At 48.7% G+C, this 25,866-nt stretch overlaps 1 protein-coding gene across 2 annotated transcripts in view; it reads right to left on the minus strand.

Annotated features, from left to right (window-relative positions):
- nrp2a (neuropilin 2a) overlaps nt 1-15,636 on the minus strand; it is a 174,598-nt gene extending 158,962 nt beyond the window's left edge. Inside the window, exon 1 of one of the 2 annotated variants that reach the window (XM_078228915.1) lies at nt 14,776-15,636. In XM_078228915.1, coding sequence (XP_078085041.1) covers nt 14,776-14,854 — 79 coding nt within the window. In that variant the 5' untranslated portion in view covers nt 14,855-15,636. The remainder of the gene's footprint in view (nt 1-14,775) is intronic. The other variant, XM_078228916.1, reaches the window with a different exon arrangement.
- Nucleotides 15,637-25,866: the final 10,230 nt, after the last annotated feature.

The following is a 25,866-nucleotide window of genomic DNA, read 5'->3' on the forward strand; positions in this document are numbered from 1 at the left end:
TGAGTGGGGGGGGTGTTGGAGCTGTGTTGGGGGGCTGTTGGGGGGGGTGCTGGGGAAGAGGGGGGTTGGGGCTGTGTTGGGGGGATGGTGCTGGGGGGGTGCTGGGAAAGGAGGAGTGGGGGGGGTTGGATCTGTGTTGGGGGGGTGCTGGGGAAGGAGGAATGGGGGGGTGTGGGGCTGTGCTGGGGGGGTTTGCTGAGGAAGGGGGAGTGGGGGGGTTGGGGCTATGCTGGGGGGACAGTGTTGGGGGCGTGTTGGGGAAGGGGGAGTAGAGGGGTTGGGGCTGTGTTGGGGTACAACGTTGGGGGAGTGCTGGGGAAGGGGGAGTGGGGGGGTTGGGGCTGTGTTGGGGGGACGGTGTTGGCGGGGTGCTGGGGAAGGGGGAGTGGGGGGTTTGGGGCTGTGCTGGGGGGACGGTGTTGGGGGGCTGCTGGGGAAGGGGGAGTGGGGGGGTTAGGGCTGTGTTGGGGGAACGGGCCGGTGCTGGGGAAGGGGGAGTTGGGGGGAGGCGATCCTTTGGAACAAACACAGCAGTGATCAGGACAGGAGAAAGACTTTGAAGTGTTTCCTGTTCCTGCTCGCGCTCAGACAGCGAGTTCATTTCCTGTCACACACACACACACACACCGGCATTTCAATTTGAGAAGTTGGCGCTGGAAGACTGTGTGCCAATGTGCTTAAATCAGTCGTAGTTAATGATGGAGGGGTGTGTGGGGAGGAGGGGAATGAGGAAAGACAGTCACACAGCGAGCTATAATCTGTCACCCTCTGCCAGAAACAGATTCCACAATAACTTGGAAAAGACGCTGGGGGGTGAGGGTGGGTGTGGTAAATACTTGAAATTGGGGGGGAAGAGAAGGATCTGCGGGATTGCAGGGCAAGCGGCTTGCACGGACACAGTGAGCTGAATGGCCTTTTCTAGGTGTCCAGATCACCAACAACCTGTCCTGGTCCCCCCTTGCCGACACGATAGTTAAGAAAGCCCACCAACGCCTCTACTTTCTTGGAAGACTAAGGAAATTTGGCATGTCAGCTACGACTTTCACCAACTTTTATCGATGCACCATAGAAAGCATTCTTTCCAGATGTATCACAGCTTGGTATGGCTCCTGCTCTGCCCAAGACCGCAAGGAATTACAAAATGTCGTGAATGTAGCCCAATCCATCACGCAAACCAGCCTCCCATCCATTGACTCCACCTATACTTTCCACTGCCTTGGAAAAGCAGCCAGCATAATCAAGGGTTGGGCGGCACGGTGGCACAATGGTTAGCATTGCTGCCTCACAATGCCAGGCACCCGGTTCTATTCCCAGCTTGGGTCACTGTCTGTGCGGAATCTGCACGTTCTCCCCGTGTCTGCGTGGATTTTCTCCGGATGCTCCGGTTTCCTCCCACATTCTGAAAGACATGCTGGTTAGGTGCATTGACCCGAACAGGCGCCGGACTGTGGCGATTAGGGAATTTCGCAGTAGCTTCATTGCAGTGTGAATGTAAGCCTTACTTGTGACTAATAAATAAACTTTAACTTTAGGATCCCACGCACTCCGGACATGTTCTGTTCCACCTTCTTCCGTTGGGAAAAAGTCTGAGGTCACGTACCAACCGACTCAAGAACAGCTTCTTCCCCGCTGCCATCAGACTTTTGAATGGACCTACCTCGCACTAAGTTGATCTTTCTCTACACCCTAGCTATGACTGTAACACTGCATTCTGCACTCTCTCCTTTCCTTCTCCATGAATGGTATGCTTTGTCTGCATAGCGCGCAACAAGCAATACTTTTCACTTATGCTAATATATGTGACAATAATAAATCAAATGAAAGATTGAACTAATGATAACCCCGTCAAGGGACTCTTGTAGGATTTCCACAGCCCCCCTCCCCACCCACCTTACCACCACCCTCCCCATCACTCAACGTGGTGCCACCACTTGGTCACTGAATGTGAGCAAGGAACATTGGAATTAGGAGCGGAGGGAGGCAAGTTCAGCCCTTCGAGCCTGATCTGCCATTCAATCAGATCATGGCTGATCTCTCCCTGGTCTCAAATCCTCCTCCCCAGCCCGTTGCCCGTATCCCTTTAACCCGTTTTATGTCAGAAATACATCTATATTCAGCCATGAGAGATTCAGCCAGCTCTGATCCTGGGTCTGTGCCGCACCATCAGGGGGAGCCCGGAGGAAACTGAAAGGGGGCGGGGGGGAGGGGGCTGTTCCAATTTGGCAATTGATAAGTAAGTGTTTCGAGGCGCTTTCCCCAACCCAGATCTCGACTGACATCTCACAGGCTGCAGACAGACGGCAGCAGCTGCTGGAATGAAGAGTGTGTTTTTTTCTTTGGGAAGGTTGAAGTATTTGGCTGCTTGCCGGTAGAGGCTGCTCTCACTCTGTAAGCTCACACTGCCTTCCATTCAGCAAGCTCTCTGCTGCCTGCCCCAACATTCCCTCTCTCTCTCTCTTACTCTTAGACCCTATCACTCTCAGACTCTCACTCTCTCCTTTCTTTCTCTCTTCCTCTCTCTCTCAGACTCTCACACTCTCCTTCTCTCTCTTCCTCTCTCTCTCAGACTCTTTCACTCTCAGACTCTCACACTCTCCTTTCTCACACTCTCCTTCTCTCTCTTTCTCTCTCTCTTTCTTACTCTCAGACTCTCATACTCTCCTTTCTCTCTCTCTCTCTCCATCTATCTCTCTATGTCTCGCTCTCTCTCTCTCTCAGACTCTCACACTCTCCTTTCTCTCTATTTCTCTCCCTCTCAGAGGCTTCCAATCTCCTTTCTCTCTTTCTCTCTCTCATTCTCTCTATCTCTCTGTGTCTCTCTCTCAGGCTCCCACACTCTCCTTCTCTCCCTCTCTCTTTCTCTCTGTGTCCCACTTCTGTGCCCAGAGGATGGGATAGAATACAATTCAGAGTGAAGTAAAAACCAGAGGAAAAACATAAGCTGGATATACCTAAAGGGTTTTCAATGTTATGGGAAAGAGTGGCACTGAGTGGCTCATCCTTTCAAAGAGCTGGTACATGCCCGACGGGCCAAATGGTCTTCTACTGAGTTGTGTGAGGACTCTGTGATTGTATGGAAACTCCTAGACTTATTGAGAAAACTTCACCATGGAAGATTGGGGTCTGTCGGTGGACAGACAGTGAGAAGATGTGAAGTGGATCTGGCCTGAGAAAGGCTTCTGTCTTGAATCATAGAATCATACAGTAGAGAAGGAGGCCATACAGTCCATCGAGTCTGCACTGACCACAATCCCACCCAGGCCCTATTCCCATAATCCAATGCATTTACCCAGCTAGTCCCCCTGACACTAAGGGGCAATTTAGCATGGCATCCACCTAACCCGCACATCTTTGGAATGTGAGAGGAAACTGGAGCACCCGGAGGAAACCCACGCAGACACGGGGAGAACGTGCAAACTCCACACAGACAGTGACCCAAGGCCGGAATTGAACCCGGGTCCCTGGCGCTGTGAGGCAGCAGTGCTAACCACTGTGCCACCCAAGAGACCTTCAGCAGCCTGGTAAGGTGGGGATGGGGATGGGGGTTGGCACTGCAAGATCCCACAAACAACAATGTAATTATGACCATATAATCTGTCTCTGATTTGGGTTGAGGGTGGGTGGGGGGGGCGGGGGGTGGGGGGGTGGGGGGGGTTGGAGGTAGTTGCGGGGGGTCAAGGGTGAGGTGGAGGGGTTGTTGGGGGCTGAGACAAATGAGTAATGAGGAGGGTGGTGGAGGGAATTCAGGGGGGGTTGGGGTTCAGTCAGGACTGTCCAATGGGGTGGGGGAAAGTGGTATAGTTTACAAGGAGTTCGAACTGGTTTTAATCCTAATTTTTCACGAGTAACTAATTTTTCATGAGCACCATGCCAAATCTCCATTGGCTGCAGCGGGACCGGATAATCCCAGCAGCGGGACCGGATAATCCCAGCAGCGGGACCGGATAATCCCAGCAGCGGGCGCAGTCGAATAATCCCAGCAGCGGGTGCGGTCGGAGAATCCCAGCCACGGGCCAGGTGCCACTGTGCCACGAGATAGATCGATAGATTGGTAGGCAAGCAGGCAGGCAGAAAGGTAGGTAGGTAGGTAGGCAGGCAGGTAGGTAGGCAGGCAGGTAGACAGGCAGGTAGGTAGATAGGTAGGTAGGCAGGTAGGTAGGTAGGTAGATAGGTAGGTAGGTAGGCAGGTAGGTAGGTAGATAGGTAGGTAGGTAGGCAGGTAGGTAGGTAGATAGGTTGGTAGGAGGCAGGTAGGTAGGTAGACAGGCAGGTAGGTAGATAGGTAGGTAGGCAGGTAGGTAGGTAGATAGGTAGGTAGGTAGGCAGGCAGGTAGGTAGGTAGATAGGTTGGTAGGTTGATAGGTAGGTAGGTAGGCAGTCAGGTAGGTAGATAGGTAGGTAGCTAGGTAGGTAGGTAGGTAGGTAGGTAGGCGGGCAGGTAGGTGGGCAGGTAGGTAGGCAGGTAGGTAGGTAGGTAGGCAGGTAGGCAGATAGGTAGGTAGGTAGGCAGGTAGGTAGGCAGGCAGGTAGGTAGGTAGACAGGTAGGCAGATAGGTAGGTAGGTAGGCAGGTAGGTAGGTAGGTAGGTCAGTAGGCAGGCAGGCAGACAGGCAGGTGGGTAGGTAGATAGGTAGGTGATTCTTGATTAGCGAGGGGGTGAAAGGTTATAGAGGGGTCAGTGGGAATCTGGGGAAAGATCAGCCATGACCTTATTGGATGGTGGAGCGGTTCGCGATGCCAAATGGCCCGCTCCGGCTCCTGTTCATGCGAATGTCTGTATTCAGCCCATTATAAGGAAGATGGCCGGTCGTTTTTTTAACTGGAGAAGTTTCTGGGGGTGAGGAGTGAGGGGAGGTGGTCGCGCTCCATTCAGTGTCAGATACCTGGAGTAACTGACGGTGGATTTAAGCATCGTGAAAAGAAGCTTTATTTCACACACAGCGAGGGAATCCCTCCCTCTCTATTGGCTGAGTTTGACTCAGGTCCAAGGACACAAAACCCCTTCATTCAGTGGGACAGCTTCCCTTCCCCCTGCAGGTGACCTGGTTTCCATGGTGCTAAGTATCAAACCAAACATAATGAACTAACTTCCTCACCATATTTGGCACTGTCCCTGACCAGGAATAACACTGGTCCGGCACAACATTTCTCTGCCAAAAAATCCATCAGGTAGGCCCTGTTCCCATGGCAACATTGTTTGGACTCAAACGAGAATAACTTTTCTCATTTGTTGCAAATGATTGTCAATTACTTAAAGTAAAGTTTACTTATTAGTCACAGGTAGGCTGACATTAACACCGCAATGAAGTTACTGTGAAATTCCCCTAGTCGCCACACTCCGACGCCTGTTCGGGTACACTGAGGGAGAATTTAGCATGGCCGATGCACCAAACCAGCACGTCTTTCCTCCCTGTGGGAGGAAACTGGAGCACCCGGAGGAAACCCACGCAGACACGGGGAGAACGTGCAGATTCCACATAGACAGTGATCCGGGCCGGGGAATCAAACCCAGGTCCCTGGCGCTGTGAGGCAGCAGCGCTAACCACTGTGCCATCGTGCCACCCAGTTACTTCCAATTACCGATCTTTTAAACGAGGGTCTGTTCTATCATCAGAGTGCAGGAACAGCAGGAGGCCATTCATACCCGTCAGCCATTCAGTTACCTCATGGCTGACCTGCGTTTACCCTTTATCCACCTTGATTCCATATCCCTTAGTGCCCTTAGCCCAAATAAAACCTATCAATCTCATTGAATTCCCACAGTGCGGAAGATGATCGGAACTGGACCTGGAAACCAGACCAAAGAATTGTGGTTGACTCTTAACTGCCCTCTGAAATCATCATAGAATCATAGAAACCCTACAGTGCAGAAGGAGGCCATTCAGCCCATCGAGTCTGCACCGCCCACAATCCCACTCAGGCCCTATCCCCGTAACACCACATATTTACCCCGTTATTCCCTCTAACCCATGCATCCCGGGACACTAAGGGGCAATTTAGCACAGCAAATGCACCCTAACCCGCACACCTTTGGACTGTGGGAGGAAACCGGAGCACCCGGAGGAAACCCACGCAGACATGGGGAGAAGGTGCAGACTCCACACAGACAGTGACCCAAGCCAGGAATCGAACCCGGGTCCCTGGAGCTGTGAAGCAGCAGTGCTAACCGCTGTGCCACCCGTGCCACTTGTGAAATGGCCTTGCAAGCCACTCAACACAAGGGCAATTAGGGATTGGGCAATAAATGCTGGCCTTGCCAGCGACACCAATATCCCACAAAAGAAGATTAAAATCCCCTTTCGCAAGCTCAGGAGCTTCGAAGAGTGGTTTACTGTTTTAATGTGGGAAAGACAGCAGCTAAATTGTGCACAGCAAGATCCCACTAATGGCGATCAGAAAAATGAGTGGATATTCTGTTTAAATGATGTTGCTTGAGGGATAAATGTCGGACAGGATGCCAGGGAAAGATCCCTTGCCTCCCTCTCAACGTAGTGCCGCACGGGATCTATTGCCCCATCAGACAGCGCCCACAGTTCAGCATTTCCTCTGAAATGCAGTACCTCTGACCATGCCGCACTCCCTTGGTACTGCATGGGCCGTGCCGATTTAAAGTCCCAGGGGTACGTCTGTGAACCCACAGCCTTTCCAATCCACCAGCCGGTGTGTTGAACCGCTGAAGACATTTAAACTGCATGGAGAATAAGTCAATGGGGGCAGGGGGGGGGGGGGGTGTGGGGGGCAGGGGGGGGGGGGCGGTGGTGGTGGAAATGGGGGGGTGCCTTGGGAGATGGAGAGTGGGGAGGGGCGTGTGGGAGGATGGGGGATGTCTGTGGAGGCGGGGGAGTGGGGGCGTGTGTGTGGGGGTGCTGGGGGAGACGGGGGAGCGTGTGTGTGGGGGGGATGGGGGTCGGGGCAGGGGAAACGAGGGATGCCAGACTGTGACACAGGCTGGGAAGGTGCTGGGATGCGGTTTTACCAAGGATTCCCATGGCCACAGCAGGATTCCCAAAACTGCAGACAGGTTGGCTAAAGTTTTAAACAAGCAAATGACTTACTGATTGCAATCTCTCCAGCGGTTACACTGGCCTCGCAGACTATCAAGTGACCATCAGACACAGAGCCTGATCACATCAGCTGTTTGTGTTTTTGTGTGTGCCTTTGTATGTGCCTGTGTATGTATCTGCGTGTGTGTGTATATGTGTGTGCATGTGCGTGTGTGTGTGCATGTGTGTGTTTGTATGTGTGTGTGTATGTGCGTGTGTGTGTCTATGTGTGGGTGCCTCTATGTGTGCCTATATGTGTGTGTCTATGTGCGTGCCTTTGTGTGTGTGCGTGTGTCTGTGTGTGCGGCAGAGACTGGATGTGGAGAGGAAGAAGCAATTGGAATCAGACAGTTTATACCACCCTGATTACAGTTCATTTGCTCAGGATCTGTTATTAACCAGCTTTCTGAGTCATATGGATTTAAAAGCGGAGCCATCAATGCCTTCTCATACCGTATTTACACATATATAGGCCTCTTCTGTTTGTGCTGGGGTGCAGCCGATATTCAAGTTATTATTCAAATTCCTTGTAAGTAAAGTTAATTATGGGGTTTCACTCCAAATGCAAGGCTACACGTGGATTCAATGTAACTAATTAAATGTTGCCTTGGAATGTGTGCTGGGTCTAATTTTTAAAAAGTATTTATTCCTAAAATAGACGGCTTAAACCATGCATTTTTCCAGCTTCTCGCGTCTCATTTAACCCTCAAGCTGCACCTATATAAAAACAGAGCATCTACACACAGAACTCTCCACTTGCCTGGATGGGTGCAGCTCCAACACCACTCCAGAAACTCAACACCATCCAGGACAAAGCAGTCCCGGCTGATCAGACAACCATCCACTACCTTCACCATTCACTTCCTCCACCATCCATTGGCACAATGTGACCCCCACATGGCGTACCTGCGCCAAGAGGCTTTACAGCAACTCTCCAAGGCTTACAGAGACCCTGCCAATGAGAAGCACAGAGGTAGAGGGTGTTTGAGAATCCCTCTCACCTCCAGTCTACTCTCCAAGATGCCCAACAGCCCCACCTGGACACAGACCCTTGTTTGTGGGTCCAACATCTTGGCACTCCCAATCAAACAGCACTCTGCGTGCATCATTAACACGTGGATACATATTTTTAATTTAACGTTAAGTTTAAGTTTAAAAGTTTAACATATTATCCCAAAACCAACATCATTGAAACAGGTTATTCAAGCTTCAAGTTTATTTATTAGTGTCACAAGTAGGCTTACATTAACACTGCAATGAAGTTACTGTGAAAATCCCCTAGTTGCCACACTCCGGCGCCTGTTCGGGTACACTGAGAGGGAATTTAGCATGGCCAATGCACCTAACCAGCATGTCTTTCGTAGAATCCCTACTGTACAGAAGGAGGCCATTCTGCCCATCGTCAACAATCCCACCCTATTCCTGTAACCCCACATATTTACCCTGCTAATCCCCCCGAAACTGGGGTCAACTTGGCATGGCCAAGCTACCTAACCCATGCATCTTTGGAGTGTGGGAGGAAACCCGAGCACCCGGAGGAAACCCACGCAGACACGGGGAGAAGGTGCAGAGACTCCGCACAGACAGTGAACCAGGCCGGGAATCGAACCTGGGTCCCTGGCGCTGTGAGGCAGCAGTGCTCACCACTGTGCCGCCATGCCCACCACGATCACATTGCCTTCAGTATGAGCTTGTGTGTTGGTTGATGCATTTCCTCCAGTACAACAGTGAGCACACTTTAAATTTGGTGGTGGAGCACTTTAGGGTGTTCAGATTGTTACGAAAGTTGCTGAGTGGTGGCAACTCTACCTTTCTATATTTTTACCTGGGCAGCAGAGAATGGCCTTTAATCTGGGTATACAGCCTGTGCTGGAACAGACCCGGGAGAACTTGGTGCTGACACTGGATGGACAAGAGGCAGAGTTTTGAAAACAGCGTGCCAATCCAACGCCATAAACTCGCTCACTTGGGCAGAGCTCCCAGCTAATGACTGGTTCCCGCACCAAACTACCCTCCAAGCAGCCTCAAAACATTTCCTTCAGAAACCAAACACAGCCCAAAAAAAGGCAGGAGAACCTTTCATCATTCACGCGCAGACAGAAAAGAAAAATGGACCTTCCCTCACAGCTGGTTTTAAAAACACAGCTCGGTTACAGCAGGGGAAAAAAAATAGCACCAATCTTCCATCGGCGGCCGAGAGGTGGGCAAGTGGTGAAGGAGGTCTACACTGCGCTGAGAGTGATGGTAATGAGTTGCACGTTGTATTGGGGATTAGAGGCAATAACATGTCTGGGCACTCAGGCTTTTATTGAGTTTGAGCCCTGCTCCGGAGGCTTGGAGTGGAACATTACTGTCCCATTGCGGCCTGGGGCATAAAGTGCAGCATGCCAATCAAAAGCCCATTATAGAATCTACAGTGCTGAAGGAGGCCATTCGACCCATCAAGCCTGCACCAACAACTATCCAACCCAGAGCCTATCCCTGTAACCCCGTATATTTACCCTCCTAATCCCCCTGACACAAAGGGTCAATTTAGCATGGCCAATCAACCTAACCCACACATCTTTGGAGTGTGGGAAGAAACCGGAGCACCCGGAGGAAACCCACGCAGACATGGGGAGAATGTGCAGACTCCGCACAGACAGTGACCCAAGGCCAGAATTGAACCCGGGTCCCTGGCGCTGTGAGGCAGCAGTGCTAACCCACTGTGCCACCCTGCCATTCACTTTGGCGGGACTGGGAAATCCTGCCGGTGGGATAAGCCAGAAAATTTAACCCTTGGGAATAATGTCTAGACTCACACCCCGGTGCGGTGTTGAGGGAGTTCTGCGCTGCCCAACATTCCACCTTTTGGATGGGTTATTAAGCGAGGATCCTTGTAAACGATCCCTCGGCACTGTTCAAAGGAGAGCAGGGGAGTTCCCCCGGGGTCCTGGCCAAAATGTATCCCTCAGTCAACACAGTGGTTTGTACTGCTGCCCCCCTCTACCACAGCGAAGGACGCAGTAGGTTGGAAAAGACTGCAATCAATAAGCAATGATTCAGCACTGGCCAAGCTTGAGTCTGAAGGCTTTGTAGAGGCGGTAAGTGATTTAGGAACAGCAGACTATGTGTGATGAATCTTGGGTTCCACGCAGTGACAATGCAGGGTGGAGTAAGATTGCTTGGAACAGGATAAGTCAGAATACAGGAGAAATGAGAGAAGAATTCGGAGGAGCTACAGAAGGTGAAACTGCAGCCTAATGCTTAAACTGAACACATCGAGTATAAAAGTGAGCAAATTATGTTACAGATATGTAAAACGTTGGTGAAGCCACATTTGGAATACTGTGTCCAATTCTGGTCGCCACACGACCAGAAGGACGTGGAGGCTTTGGAGAGAGTGCAGAAAAGGTTGACCAGGATGTTGCCTGGTATTAGCTATGAGGAGAGGTTGAATAAACTGGGATTGTTCACCCTGGAAAGACGGAATGCCCCTTAGTGTCCAAAGATGTGTAGGTTAGGTGGACTAGCCATGCTAAATTGCCCCTTAAGTGTCCAAAGATATGCAGGTTGGGGGAATTAGCAATGCTAAACGCACTGGGTTACGGGGATAGGGCGGAGGGGAGTGGCATGGGGGGATGCTCTTTTGGAGAGTCGGTGCAGACCCGATGGGGCGAATGGCCTCTTTCCCCACAATCTACAGGGATTGTATGTTTGCTCAGAATGATGTCTGTATTTCTCCACCTATGATGTGGAGATGCCGGCGTTGGATGCAGATATGTTACAGATATGTAAAACGTTGGTGAGGCCACATTTGGAATACTGTGTCCAATTCTGGTCGCCACACTACCAGAAGGACGTGGAGGCTTTGGAGAGAGGAGGGAGGCTTTGGAGGGAGGCTTTGACGAAGGAGCAGCGCTCCGAAAGCTAATGGTATTTGCTACCAAATAAACCTGTTGGGGCTTTAACCTGGTGTTGTTAAAACTCTTACTGTGTTTCTCCACCTATGTCAGGACAGACTTCTGGCCTAGGCCTAAATGTTGGATAATTTTTTTAAAAGGGGCTAGTTCACCCTGATTCATCGCAAGCCCACCGCTGACAGACACGTACATTGTTAAGTCACTGAGTAACTGAGCCATACCGACCAGAAGGTGTCAGGGTAGATCACTGGTGTGCGGTGAGTTGAGTTGATCTCCACGACTGTGAGAGATGCCACCCCTGTGGCAGAGAGAGGAAAGTCCACTGGGGTTTCAGTCTCCAGGGACAGCCTTTGGAAGTCGGGGTAGTGAGAATCAGTGAGGCTTCTCTCAATTATTTTAACTTCCACTGTTCCCATATCCTGCATTGTAACCATCTCCAGGATAAACTACGTCCAAACCCCCTGTATCCACCTCCATATACAATCTATACATTTAATATTCCTTAACCAACAGGCTTCAGTGAACCCTTTGGAATATTGAGCCACATCCCGATATCTTTATCATCAGTTTTACAGCCATTTATTTACAAGCTGTTGTTTTGTGTGTAAAAGCTGATTTCAAATTCTCACAGGATTTGAACTCCCAACACTGGGGCAGCTCAGAGCTCGGCGTCCAATTAAAAGCTCCAGAGGGCGATGTAAGAACCTCAGTGACTTGGATTTGAAAAGGTTGGTCAGCTCGTAGGGGTAACTACAGAGGAGTTTGCAAAGGCAGAGAGAGAGAGGGGGGTGGGAAGAGAGGGAGAGGGGAAGAGGGAGAGGGGAAGAGGGAGAGAGGGAGGGAGGGGAGAGGGAGAGAGGGAGGGAGGGGAGAGGGAGGGAGAGAGGGAGGGGAGAGGGAGGGAGAGAGGGGGGAGAGGGGGGAGAGAGGGGAGAGGGAGGGAGAGAGGGGAGAGGGAGGGAGAGAGGGAGAGAGAGAGATAGAGGGAGAGTGAGGGAGAGGGAGGGGGAGAGGGAGGGTGGGAGAGAGAGATAGAGGGAGAGTGAGGGAGAGGGAGGGAGAGAGGGGAGAGGGAGGGAGAGAGGGGAGAGGGAGGGAGAGAGAGATAGAGGGAGAGGGAGGGAGAGGGGAGAGCGGGAAAGAGGGAGGAGGAGAGACGGAGGGAGAGGGGAGGGAGAGAGAGGGGGAGGAAGAGAGGAGGTGAGGGAGAGGGAAAGACAGGAGAGAGAGAGAAGAGAGAGAGTGAGGAGGAGGGAGGGAGAGTGAGGAGGAGTGAGGGGGAGGGAGTGAGGATGAGTGGGACAGGGGCAGCCTGTTGAACACTGGCTGTGCCGGACAGGGGAAGGATTTCCCTCCCAATGGGCTCGCTGGGAATTGTGTGGCTTTAGAATGGGCACTGGAATCTTTTCCCAGTTTTACCCAGTCCGGGAGCTGGGAATATTCAGGGAAATTGTAAAGAGGGAATTACACAGCAGTTCCAGCCGGGTCCCAGATTCCTCTGGACAGGCTGGAGGCACTAAAACCCGGGATAAAACCCGGGATAACCCTGTCCAGGGTGGACACTCTCTCGGGTTAAACTCTCCCGGGATAAAGCCTGCCCGGGCGCTGTTTATTCGCTCCTACAGACTGGGAACTCCGTCATCAGGATTGAAAGAGAGAGATAGAAAGGGGGAAGGAGGGAGAAACAGAGAGAGAGAGAGAGAGAAACAAGACAGACAGAAAGAGGGAGAGAGAGAAGGGGAGAGGGAGAAGGAGAGAGGGAAAGGGGGAGATGGAGAGAGGGAGAAGGATAGAGGGAAAAGGGGAGATGGAGAGAGGGAGAGGGTCTTGAAGTGTCCGGGGGTCGGGTGTTTGCAGCTTTCTGTGAAGCAGGCTGGTGGGGAGCGGAGGGGAGGGAGGGGAGGGGAGGGAGTATCTGTCCCGCTAACAGGGGGATTGGGGAAGCATCGCAGCCAGATTAAAACACCAATCCCTGAACAGCCCGGGGAACCAATATCTGTGGAAACGCTCAGAGAAACCGGATTCCTGTGTGAAATCCAACCCCATACAGTGCTCTCCGTACAGGGGAGCTGGCAAACCCGTGAGAACCTCTCACACTGCGAGAGGGAGACGGTTACCCCGAGTGAGGGAAAAGACAGAGGGGCAGATAGAAACAGAGACAGACACACACAGCAGAGAGACAGGGGGGGGGGGGGGGAGGGAGAGACAGAGAGACACACAGCAGAGAGACAGGGGGGAGACAGAGAGGGAGACAGAGAGACACAGCAGAGGGACAAGAGAGAGACAGAGAGAGACACAGCAGAGAGACAGGAGAGACAGAGAGACACACAGCAGAGAGACGGGGGAGACAGAGACACACACAGCAGAGGGACAAGAGAGAGACAGAGAGAGACACACAGCAGAGAGACAGGAGAGACAGAGAGAGAGACACACAGCAGAGAGACAGGAGAGACAGAGAGAGAGAGACAGAGAGACACACAGCAGAGAGACGGGGGAGACAGAGAGAGAGACACACAGCAGAGGGACAGGAGAGACAGACAGAGAGAGAGACAGAGAGACACACAGTAGAGAGACGGGGGAGACAGAGAGAGACACACACAGCAGAGGGACAGGAGAGACAGACAGAGAGAGAGACAGAGAGACACACAGTAGAGAGACGGGGGAGACAGAGAGAGACACACACAGCAGAGGGACAGGAGAGACAGACAGAGAGAGAGACAGAGAGACACACAGTAGAGAGACGGGGGAGACAGAGAGAGACACACACAGCAGAGGGACAAGAGAGAGACAGAGAGACACACAGCAGAGAGACAGAAAGAGACACAGCAGAGAGTCAGGAGAGATAGAGAGAGAGACACAGCAGAGAGACAGAGACACACAGCAGAGAGAGAGACACGCACGCACACACAGCAGAGAGAGAGACGCACGCACACACAGCAGAGGGACAGAGAGATTCACACAGCATAGAGACAGAAAGAGAGACACAGCAGAGACAGATACACAGCATAGAGAGAGAGAGATAGACAGCTGAGAGACAGAGGGAGAGAGACAGAGACACAGCAGAGAGGCAGAGACACATACAGTATAAAGAGAGAGAGACACACACAACAGAGACAAAAACACAACAGAGAGGCAGGCACACACACACAGCATAGAGAGAGACACACACACCGCAAAGAGACAGGGACAGATGCAGGGACACAGAGAGGGAGACTGGAAGTCCCTCTCCTATTTTTTTGTCACCCATTTAATCCTCAACATTAGATGCTGCTGAATGGAATTTGGAGGGATACATTACCCGGTGGCCCTGACTCTCTAGCCCCCTCTTTACCTGTAGCGAGAATCCCACAGTCCACCGGGCCGAGGGGGGGGGGGGGGGGGGAGAGACAGTTACACTGAGTAAGGGGGATTGCCCCTGTTTCCAGGATAGACTCCCTCCCCACCCCCTCATTCCCGACCTTCCCCTCTTCTTGTTTTGTTTTGGTGCAGGAAAAAAAAAACGTTTTTATTTAATCCAGATGTGTCCTTAAAACAGCCGCCAAATTCCACATCTGTGGACCGGGAGGTGGGATAAGAAAACGGTTTAGAATAGAAACAGGCAAGACACACATTACAATGCGGCAATCTCCATCCAGCAAGTCCAGCCAGAGACACCTGATAGAATGCGGGAAGCTACAATTCTCTGTCAAGAGGAGGCAGAGAAGGAGCAGGGTTAGACATAAACTCCTTCCCCATCCCACACACACCTCCCCCCCCCCCCCCCCCCGGAGGAACAAGGGGGGGGGATCTTTAAACATCGCGGGGAAAGTTGAGAGGGAAAAATATCCTACCGTTCTGTCCAAAGCCAAGTTTCAATAAGCAACAGCCAGTGATCCACAGGAGAGCGGCTGATCCCATGCTGGTGAACATCTACCCCTCCTCCGGCAGAGCCTTGTCCTGTCTGTTTTGCCCCTTCCCTACCCCCCCCCCGGAGGGGCAGTTTGAGTGTCTGAGATTTTTTGTACAATCCACTTCTGGTCTTCTCCCCGTTATATCCTGGATTTGTCTTCTAATCCCACGTTGCTGAGATTGTGATTCTCTCTCTCTCTCTCTCTGACACACAGATACTTCCCTCTCCCAACCTTTCACCGCTGATTGTTTTTTTTCCCGGAGGGTCAGTTTTTTCTCTCTCTCCAAAATAACAAATTACAGAACGAAAAAAAATGTGTCCTCTTCTCTTTAAGCTGGTGTCACTTCCTCTGTCGGTAGCCGGTTCCTCTCTCTCTCTTCTCTCTCCCTGTTACATCCTCAGAGATAGTCTTAACACCAGATAAAACGCGGGTCCACACGAGAGGGGAGAGGGAAGGGGGAAAATAAAACACTCCCAGTCCCAGTCACACACAGAGAGGGAGAGGGAGCCTTTCCCAGTTGGGGAACTGGCTCAAGCCAACTGTGAGGCAAACTGACCCTTGGACAATCAGAAAGCGCTCCTCCAAACTTCGCCCCGTTGCAGAATAGGCACAAGTTGAAAGAGGAAGTTCTTCCACGCGAAAAGTGCGGCTGGCTCCCTCCCTTACTTTTGGATGTTTTTTAAGGGTTGCGCCGCCTCTGATGTCCTGTTCCTGTGTGTGAGTGAGAGAGAGTGTGTGAGAGTGTGTGCTCTCTCTCTCTCTCCTGCTCTCTCTCTCTCCTGCTCTCTCTTGGACTGCTCCACACGTACTGAGGATGGAGAAAGCATTAAGGAAAAAGGGGACTATCGCATTACACACACACACATACACACGCCCCCTCCAGAACCGCGATTAAAGGCAGTCTGGCATCACCCAGAACACACTCTAGATCACACACACACACACACTGAGAATCGTCACTGCTTAACCCTATTCGAGATAAACCTGGCCCAGAATCATCGACCAAAATAAAAAATACACAACTCCTTCCAGCAAAGGAGGCGAACACTGACGTGTTATTTTGCTCTGAATTATTGGCGTGTGTGTTCTTTCAGGGTGCCATTTCTTAACCCCCGCCCCCCTGTCCTCCCTCAGATAAACTATATAACTTCACTTATTCAATGTTGCTTTGAGGAAAGGGTCGCTATATTTCTCCCCAGGGGGGGCTGGGGGCTGGGGTGTAACACAGGGACACCCAGATTGGGAAATGATTCTCCCCAGGTCACTTGAGAGTTGAACTCTGAAGGGTAAAGTTAGGAAGTGGTGTGGGTACACATTCTGGCTGCTGTAGCCACCCTTGCCCTAGTGCTGTGTGTGTATGTACATTCTCTCTCTCTCTCTCTCAGTAGTAGGGCAGAGAGGAGCTTGTCTAATGCAGGAACACTGCTATGTGCTAGTAGCGATCACACATCCCCCCGCGGCCAGAGAGGAACTCCAGTCACCCTCTGTAAAACCCAATGCAATCCCACATCATCTGGAAGGGGCAGTGGGTGTGAGGGAGGAGAGGGGGGGTGGGGGGGTGGGGAGAGAGAAGGGTTAAAGGGATGCGAATGGAAGGGGGGGAGCTGTGATCTAGGGTCGAATTGGGTCGTTCAGCAAGTGTTCCCACATCCCCTTCCTCCCGGAGCTGGACATTGAGCAGCTAAAGGGATTGCCACTCACTCTCTCTGCCTGGGCCCTGGGCAGCACTGGAGGGCAGGTTGGCCAGGGGAGGCATCACAGTACCATTTCCCTGACTCTCCCCACCCACATGCCTGTCTAATGCACTCACCCCACAAGTGAGTCACAATTAATTCTGGATTTCCCCGCCCTTCAAATCGACCAATATTGTTATTCTTAATTAAAATTGACTCCATTCTTAACGTTGTAAAGTTGGTACTCAGAGGGGACTGGGCAAGCCCTTAATCCATCTCCTTGCTGGCTCCAAAAAAACCCCAAATTCCAATTGAATCCAATTCCAGGTCTCCACAAGAGGGACACACAAGCTGACAAGATAAAGGCATTGAAGCGTTCCGCCCAATGCGGGGGCGGGGGGGATGCAGCCAGGCTTTGAGGGTCTCCCCGCGGTAGTCACTCGACAACGGGGAAGCTGCGATGGGAAAACAGGAATGTTTTGCAGGGTCCTGTTTCTGTGTAAAGGGTAGCAGCTACCGCTGCGCGGATATAAAGTGCTGTTATACCCATTGCTCGCCTGTTGCGAAAGGGGCACCAAATGATCACTCAATGTACACTGATCCCAGGCCAGCCACATAAAGCACCGCATTGTAAAGCCTCCATAGAACTCCCTGACACTGTAACCTGCCCAGCAGAGAACCTCATAAATTGGTGACAGAACTCCATGCTCCAGATGCAATGCACCATGATATACATGTGATAAAACACTGTGATATATCTGTGAGATAAGAGTACCATATACCTGAGATTTTAAAAACTATGACGTAACACCCGATTTGACCTGTGATATAACACCCCAATTTACCTGTGGTATAACACCCGATTTGACCTGTGATATAACACAGTGATTTACCCGTAATAGAAAACTGTGATTTACCTGTGATATAACATCATGAATTACCTGTGATATAACACAGTGATTTACCTGTGATATATCACTGTGATTTACCTGTGATATAACACTGTGATTTACCTGTGATATAACACAGTGATTTACCTGTGATATAACACAGTGATTTACTTGTGATATATCACTGTGATTTACCTGTGATATAACACCCGATTTCACCTGTGATATAACACAGTGATTTACCCGTAATAGAAAACTGTGATTTACCTGTGATATATCACTGTGATTTACCTGTGATATAACATCATGAATTACCTGTGATATAACACCCTGATTTACCTGTAATATAACACTGTAATTTACCTGTGATATAACACCCTGATTTACCTGTGATATAACACTGTGATTTACCTGTGATATATCACTGTGATTTACCTGTGATATATCACTGTGATTTACCTGTGATATAGCACAATGATTTACCTGTGATATAACACTGTGATTTACCTGTGATATAACACCCTGATTTACCTGTGATATAACACCCTGATTTACCTGTGATATAACACTGTGATTTACCTGTGATATATCACTGTGATTTACCTGTGATATAGCACAATGATTTACCTGTGATATATGACTGTGATTTACCTGTGATATAGCACAATGATTTACCTGTGATATATCACTGTGATTTACCTGTGATATAGCACAATGATTTACCTGTGATATAACACTGTGATTTACCTGTGATATATCACTGTGATTTACCTGTGATATAGCACAATGATTTACCTGTGATGTAACACTGTGATTTACCTGTGATATATCACTGTGATTTACCTGTGATATAACACCCTGATTTACCTGTGATATAACACTGTGATTTACCTGTGATATATCACTGTGATTTACCTGTGATATAGCACAATGATTTACCTGTGATATAACACTGTGATTTACCTGTGATATAACATCATGATTTACCTGTGATATAACACTGTGATTTACCTGTGATATAACACCCTGATTTACCTGTGATATAACACTGTGATTTACCTGCGATATAACACTGTGATTTACCTGAGATATAACACTGTGATTTACCTGTGATATAACACTGTGATTTACCTGTGATATAACACCCTGATTTACCTGTGATATAACACTGTGATTTACCTGTGATATAACATCACGATTTACCTGTGATATAACACTGTGATTTACCTGTGATATATCACTGTGATTTACCTGTGATATAGCACTGTGATTTACCTGCGATATAACACTGTGATTTACCTGAGATATAACACTGTGATTTACCTGAGATATAACACTGTGATTTACCTGTGATATAATACCCTGATTTACCCGTGATATAACACTGTGGTTTACCTGTGATATAACATCCTGATTTACCTGTGATATAACACTGTGATTTACCTGTGATATAACATCCTGATTTACCTGTGATATATCACTGTGATTTACCTGTGATATAACACTGTGATTTACCTGTGATATAACATCACGATTTACCTGTGATATAACACTGTGATTTACCTGTGATATAACACCCTGATTTACCTGTGATATAACACTGTGATTTACCTGCGATATAACACTGTGATTTACCTGAGATATAACACTGTGATTTACCTGTGATATAACACTGTGATTTACCTGTGATATAACACCCTGATTTACCTGTGATATAACACTGTGATTTACCTGTGATATAACATCACGATTTACCTGTGATATAACACTGTGATTTACCTGTGATATATCACTGTGATTTACCTGTGATATAGCACTGTGATTTACCTGCGATATAACACTGTGATTTACCTGAGATATAACACTGTGATTTACCTGAGATATAACACTGTGATTTACCTGTGATATAATACCCTGATTTACCCGTGATATAACACTGTGGTTTACCTGTGATATAACATCCTGATTTACCTGTGATATAACACTGTGATTTACCTGTGATATAACATCCTGATTTACCTGTGATATATCACTGTGATTTACCTGTGATATAACACTGTGATTTACCTGTGATATAACATCCTGATTTACCTGCGATATAACACAGTGATTTACCTGTGATATAACACCCTGATTTACCTGCGATATAACACTGTGATTTACCTGTGATATAACACCCTGATTTACCTGTGATATAACACTGTGATTTACCTGTGATATAACAGCCTGATTTACCTGCGATATAACACTGTGATTTACCTGTGATATAACACTGTGATTTACCTGTGATGTAACACTGTGATTTACCTGTGATATAACACCCTGATTTACCTGTGATATAACACCCTGATTTACCTGTGATGTAACACTGTGGTTTACCTGTGATATTGCATTGTGATTTATGTGTGACATAACATTGTGATTTACCAATGATAGAACACTGTGTTCACCAGTTTAGGGAAAACACAACTCATTTATTTACAGGTGAAAACAATACAGAGGCTTGCAACCTCGTGGCTGCAATCAGCTCCCGAGATGACTCTGAATTCAGAAGCCGATGCTTAACAAGGTGATCGCCCATCCTGCTCCCCAATTGGTTCCCTGGGTCATGTGACCATTGATCTTAATGGGACAATCACCACAATATCTGAGGCTGCTTGTGAATTGTGTGCAGTTTTGGTTTCCTTATCTGAGGAAGGATGTCCTTGTTATAGAGGGAGTACAGCAAAGGTTTACCAGGCTGTTTCCTGGGATGGCAGGTCTGTCATATGAGGAGAGACTAAGTCGGTGAATAAAGAACAAAGAACAGTACAGCACAGGAAACAGGCCCTTCGGCCCTCCAAGCCTGTGCCGCTCCTTGGTCCAACTAGACCAATCATTTGTATCCCTCCATTCCCAGGCTGCTCATGTGACTATCCAGGTAAGTCTTAAACGATGTCAGCGTGCCTGCCTCCACCACCCTACTTGGCAGTGCATTCCAGGCCCCCACCACCCTCTGTGTAAAAAGCATCCCTCTAATATCTGAGTTATACTTCGCCCCTCTCACCTTGAGCCCGTGACCCCTCGTGATCGTCACTTCTGATCTGGGAAAAAGCTTCCCACCATTCACCCTATCTATCCCCTTCATAATCTTGTACACCTCTATTAGATCTCCCCTCATTCTCCGTCTTTCCAGAGAGAACAACCCCAGTTTACCCAATCTCTCCTCATAGCTAAGACCCTCCATACCAGGCAACATCCTGGTAAACCTTCTCTGCACTCTCTCTAACGCCTCCACATCCTTCTGGTAGTGCGGCGACCAGAACTGGACGCAGTACTCCAAATGTGGCCTAACCAGCGTTCTATACAGCTGCATCATCAGACTCCGGCTTTTATACTCTATACCCGTTCTATAAAGGCAAGCATACCATATGCCTTCTTCATCACCTTCTCCACCTGTGTTGCCACCTTCAAGGATTTGTAGACTTGCACACCTAGGTCCCTCTGTGTTTCTATACTCTTGATGACTCTGCCATTTATTGTATAACTCCTCCCTACATTATTTCTTCCAAAATGCATCACTTCGCATTTATCTGGATTAAATTCCATCTGCCACCTCTCCGCCCAATTTTCCAGCCTATCTATATCCTGCTGTATTGCCCGACCATGCTCATCGCTATCCGCAAGTCCAGCCATCTTCGTGTCATCCGCAAACTTGCTGGTTCGGATTATATTCACTGGAGTTTAGAAGAGTGAGAGGGGATCTCATAGAAACTTATAAAATTCCAACAGCATTAGACAGGGTAGATTCAGAAAGAATGTTCCCGATGGTGGGGGAGTCCAGAACCAGGGGTTATAGTTTGAGGATGAAGGGTAAACCTTTTAGAACTGAGGTGAGGAGAAATTTCTTCACCCAGAGGGTGGTGAATGTGTGGAATTCACTACCACAGAATGTAGTTGAGGCCAAAATATTGGGTAGAATTTTACTGGCACATCCGCCCGAGGTTCGTACAATCCCGCCTGAGGCGAATGGAGAATTCTGTTCTCCGAACCTCGCCCGCGCCCGGAATGGAATTCCTGCCATTGTCTGCTTTCAAGAAGGAATTAGATATAGCCCTTGGGGCTAAAGGGATCAAGGGATATGGGGAGGAAGGGGGGATCAGGGTATTGAATTTGATGATCAGCCACGATCAAAATGAATGGCGGAACAGGCTCGAAGGGTTGAATGGCCTCCTCTATGTCTGTATAATGCGTAAGAAACAATACATTTCATTGTATCCCAGTGATGATAATAAATCAAATGAATTCCAATCCTCTACCCTTCAGAGATGTAAGTTCTTGTCCACTCTGTTCCCTGTATCCTCACTCACACACGCCCATCATCCCAGTTCTCGCTGGCCTACACTGGCTCCCAGTTCAACAACTGTTCAATATTAAATCTCTCATAGCCTCACCATCTCCTCCCTATCTCTATAAACTCCTACACTCCTGTAATCCTGTGCTCTGCTAGTTTTGGCCTCTTGCACATGCTCGATTTTAATAATTCCACCATTCGGCTCATGCCTTCAGCTGATGAGGAACCTTCTGGAACCTCTCCATCTGAGTACCCTGCTTTCCCTCTTTAAAAACCCTCTTTAAAACCTAACACATTGAACTAGCTTTTGGTCAACTGCTCGAATATCTCCTTACTTGTCTGGGTGTCAAACTTTGATTGATCATTTGCTTGCGATGTTGCTGGGGATATTTTACTGCAGTGACGGTGCTATATAAATGCAGGTTACATAAGAACATAAGAAATAGGAGCAGGAGTAGGCCATCTAGCCCCTCGAGCCTGCCCCGCCATTCAATAAGATCATGGCTGATCTGACGTGGATCAGTACCACTTACCCGCCTGATCCCCATAACCCTTAATTCCCTTACCGCTCAGGAATCCATCCATCCGCGCTTTAAACATATTCAGCGAGGTAGCCTCCACCACCTCAGTGGGCAGAGAATTCCAGAGATTCACCACCCTCTGGGAGAAGAAGTTCCTCCTCAACTCTGTCTTAAACCGACCCCCCTTTATTTTGAGGCTGTGTCCTCTAGTTTTAACTTCCTTACTAAGTGGAAAGAATCTCTCCGCCTCCACCCTATCCAGCCCCCGCATTATCTTATAAGTCTCCTTATAAGGTTGTTGAGGTTTTGTTGTCATTCTTGTGTTCCGGCCTTTATTTATCCTGTAATCAGCATCACTCTAACCAGGGTCGCTAATCCGTTGTCCCATTGCTGTTTGTGGGATCTTGCTGTGCACCAATGTTGGCAGCACGGTGGCACAGTGCTTAGCACAGCTGCCTCACAGCGCCAGGGATCCAGGTTCGATTTCCGGCTTGGGTCACCGTCAGTGTGGAGTCTGCACATTCTCCCCGTGTCTGCGTGGGTTTCCTCCGGGTGATCTGGTTTCCTCCCACAGTCTGAAAGACGTGCTGGTTCGGTGCATTGGCCACGCTCAATTCTCCCTCAGTGTACCCAAACAGGTGACTGGGGGATTTTCACAGTAACTTCATTGCAGTGTTAATGTAAACCTAATAGATAATAAACTTTTAAAAAACTTTAAACAATGATGGTTTGATGTATTGGGAAATGATTGGGGTTTACAAATAGTGGACAAATCCTGAATGAGAAATAAACGAGAAGTGTTTGAAACTCAGGAAGGGCAGGGGGATGTGGAAGCAGAACCTTTCTAACAGTGTAGAGGATGATTTCAGGCCTTTTGATGTGTGGATTAAGATGAGGAGTACTAAGGCTGTTTGTGCTCAGATACAGGAGTCCATTATCTCTGATAAACTGTTTGAACTTCCAGTACTTTGTGAGATTGATTGGGGAGCTATTGTTTTTCATATTTTGGCTCTATCATTTACACTGTAGGTGCATTGGGCTAAATGAAGGGTTAACCCGCCTCCCGCTCTATTATTCAGAGTAAGTGAGATTGCAGTTCGGTCCTTATCTCAGGTCAGGAGGGGGGAACAGTCCTTCCTAACAAAAGGAGCGTTGTAAAGGAAATACTTGGAAGGCACTCTTGGCTTTAATGTAGTGTGATGAGACAATGTCACAATATACCCTTATCCCGCTGTTATCACACTCTGTTGACTGTGAGAGAACAAGAGGCTTCCTTTGTTGACCATATCTCTGGATGATCAGATAAAACACAACAAACACCTTTCCACTTCCCCAGGGAGAGCGGGGGAGTGCAGCTTCTCACCATCTGAACAGGAGACTGAACTCTTGCTCATTTCCCAATAACTTTCTCCAAAGAAGGCGCGATCTAACTGAGCAGATCTATCATATTTATTTTGTCATGTTTTGTCCCGCGCTGTCTCTCCATTGAAGAATTGTGTGTTATTGAGTACCAGTTTGATTTGATTTGGTTATCATTAGTTCAATCTTCGTTGGTGTTTGATTTGTTTTTTTATTGTCACATGTATTGATTTACAGTGAAAAGTATTGTTTCTTGTGTGCTATACAGACAAAGCATACTGTTCATGGAGAAGGAAAGGAGCGAGTGCAGAATATAGTGTTATAGTCATAGCTAGGGTGTAGAGAAAGATCAACTTAATACGAGGCAGGTCCATTCAAAAGTCTGATGGCGGCAGGGAAGAAGCTGTTCTTGAATCGGTTAGTATGTGATCTCAGACTTTTGTATCTTTTTCCCGATGGAAGAGGGTGGAAGAGATAATGTCCGGGATGAGTGGGGTCTTGATTATACTGGCTGCTTTGCTGAGGCAGCAGGAAGTGTAGACAGAGTCAATGGATGGGAGGCTGGTTTGAGTGATGGACTGGTCTTCATTCATGACCCTTTGTAGTTTCTTGCAATCTTGGGCAGAGAAGGAGCTATACCAAGCTGTGTTACAACCAGAAAGAATGCTTTCTATAGTGCATCTGTAAAAGTTGATGAGAGTTGTAGTGGACGTGCCAAATTTCCTTAGTCTTCTGAGAAAGTAGAGGTGTTGGTGGGCTTTCTTAACTATAGTATCGGCATGGGGGGACCAGGACAGTTTGTTGGTGATCTGGTAAATGGTGGAGGTGGCTACTAAAATCACATCAACAGACACTCCATAGCCAAATTCAAAACCAAATCTCCTCAATATGCCAGCTCCAGTCCATCTAAAAACTTTCCCTTATTATCTTTGTGTAAAATTTCAATAACAACAGTTATGGCTGCAATGTTTGCTGTTACACTTCTCCGCATAGGCAGAGTTTACCCCCTTAATTATAGCACTGCTGCCTCACAGCGCCAGGGTTCGCTCCGGGTGCTCCAGTTTCCTCCCACAGTCCAAAGGTGGGCAGGTTAGGCGCAAAGTTTATCTATTAGTGTCACAAGTAGACTTACATTAACACTGCAATGGAGTCTGGTGCCTGTTCGGGTGCACTGAGGGAGAATTTAGCATGGCCAATGCATCTAACAAACGCATCTTTCGGACTGTGGGAGGAAACCGGAGCACCCGGAGGAAACCCACGGAGACACGGGGAGAACGTGCAGACTCCGCACAGACAGTGACTCAAGCCGGGAATTGAACCCGGGTGCCTGGCGCTGCTTGGCGGCACTGTGCCACTATGCCGCCCTGATTGGCCATGCTAAATTGTCCCTTAGTGTCAGGGGATTAGCAGGGTTAATACGTGGGGTTACGGGATAGGGCTTGGGTGGGATTGTTGTCGGTGCAGGCTCGATGGGCCGAATGGCCTCCTTCTGCATTGTCGTGATCCTATGATGATTCTACTATTGCCTACGGAATTACAAACCTATCTGTTGTCAGTAATGTTAAGTGTATAAGACCAATGTGATGCAGGCAAAGGAGACATGATACTGTCCACTTTCAACCATGTTGCGTGTCCTTGGCCAGCATGTTGGCATCGAGTTACAGAGTGGCGACTCCTATTAATCTTCCCCTCTCTCTCTCTCTCTCGCCCCATACCCATCTGGTGCCATTGGTAGAATCGTACATTGCAGAAGGCGGGACATTTGGCCCATCGTGCCTGTGCTAGCATCGTGAATGAGCTAAGCCGTGAGTTCCATGCCCCTGCTGTTTCTCTGCAAAGTGTCGTCCAGAACCCCTTTCCAGGAGTTGCAATATAACCTGCTTCCTTCCAGCACATTCCGCAGCCTAACAATTTCTTGCACAAACTGGTATATTCAAATGCTGTCAGTCACAGCGCACTGACGTGTAATTTATGATACAAAACACAATCATCCTTGATGTAAAGTGAGAGCCTTCATGATCTGGACAAAGGTTGGGAGAGTGACAGGGCATTTTATCTCAGTGACTTCCCAGGCAAACCAAAGTGGAAGGCTTAAAAGAACATTTCTTTTTGTTCAGCATTTGTTGCCCTTTCAACGATGACTTGAAAGAAACTTTTTCCTGAACTGAATGTACGCTGCATCAGGTGGGGGATTCAGGGTTTAGAAGATGCCAAAAGGGACAGATTTTTCTGCATTGGGATCAGAGTGGGATTGA

Source organism: Mustelus asterias, chromosome 14 (genome assembly GCF_964213995.1).
Source record: "Mustelus asterias chromosome 14, sMusAst1.hap1.1, whole genome shotgun sequence".
Taxonomy (NCBI): Eukaryota; Metazoa; Chordata; class Chondrichthyes; order Carcharhiniformes; family Triakidae; genus Mustelus; species Mustelus asterias.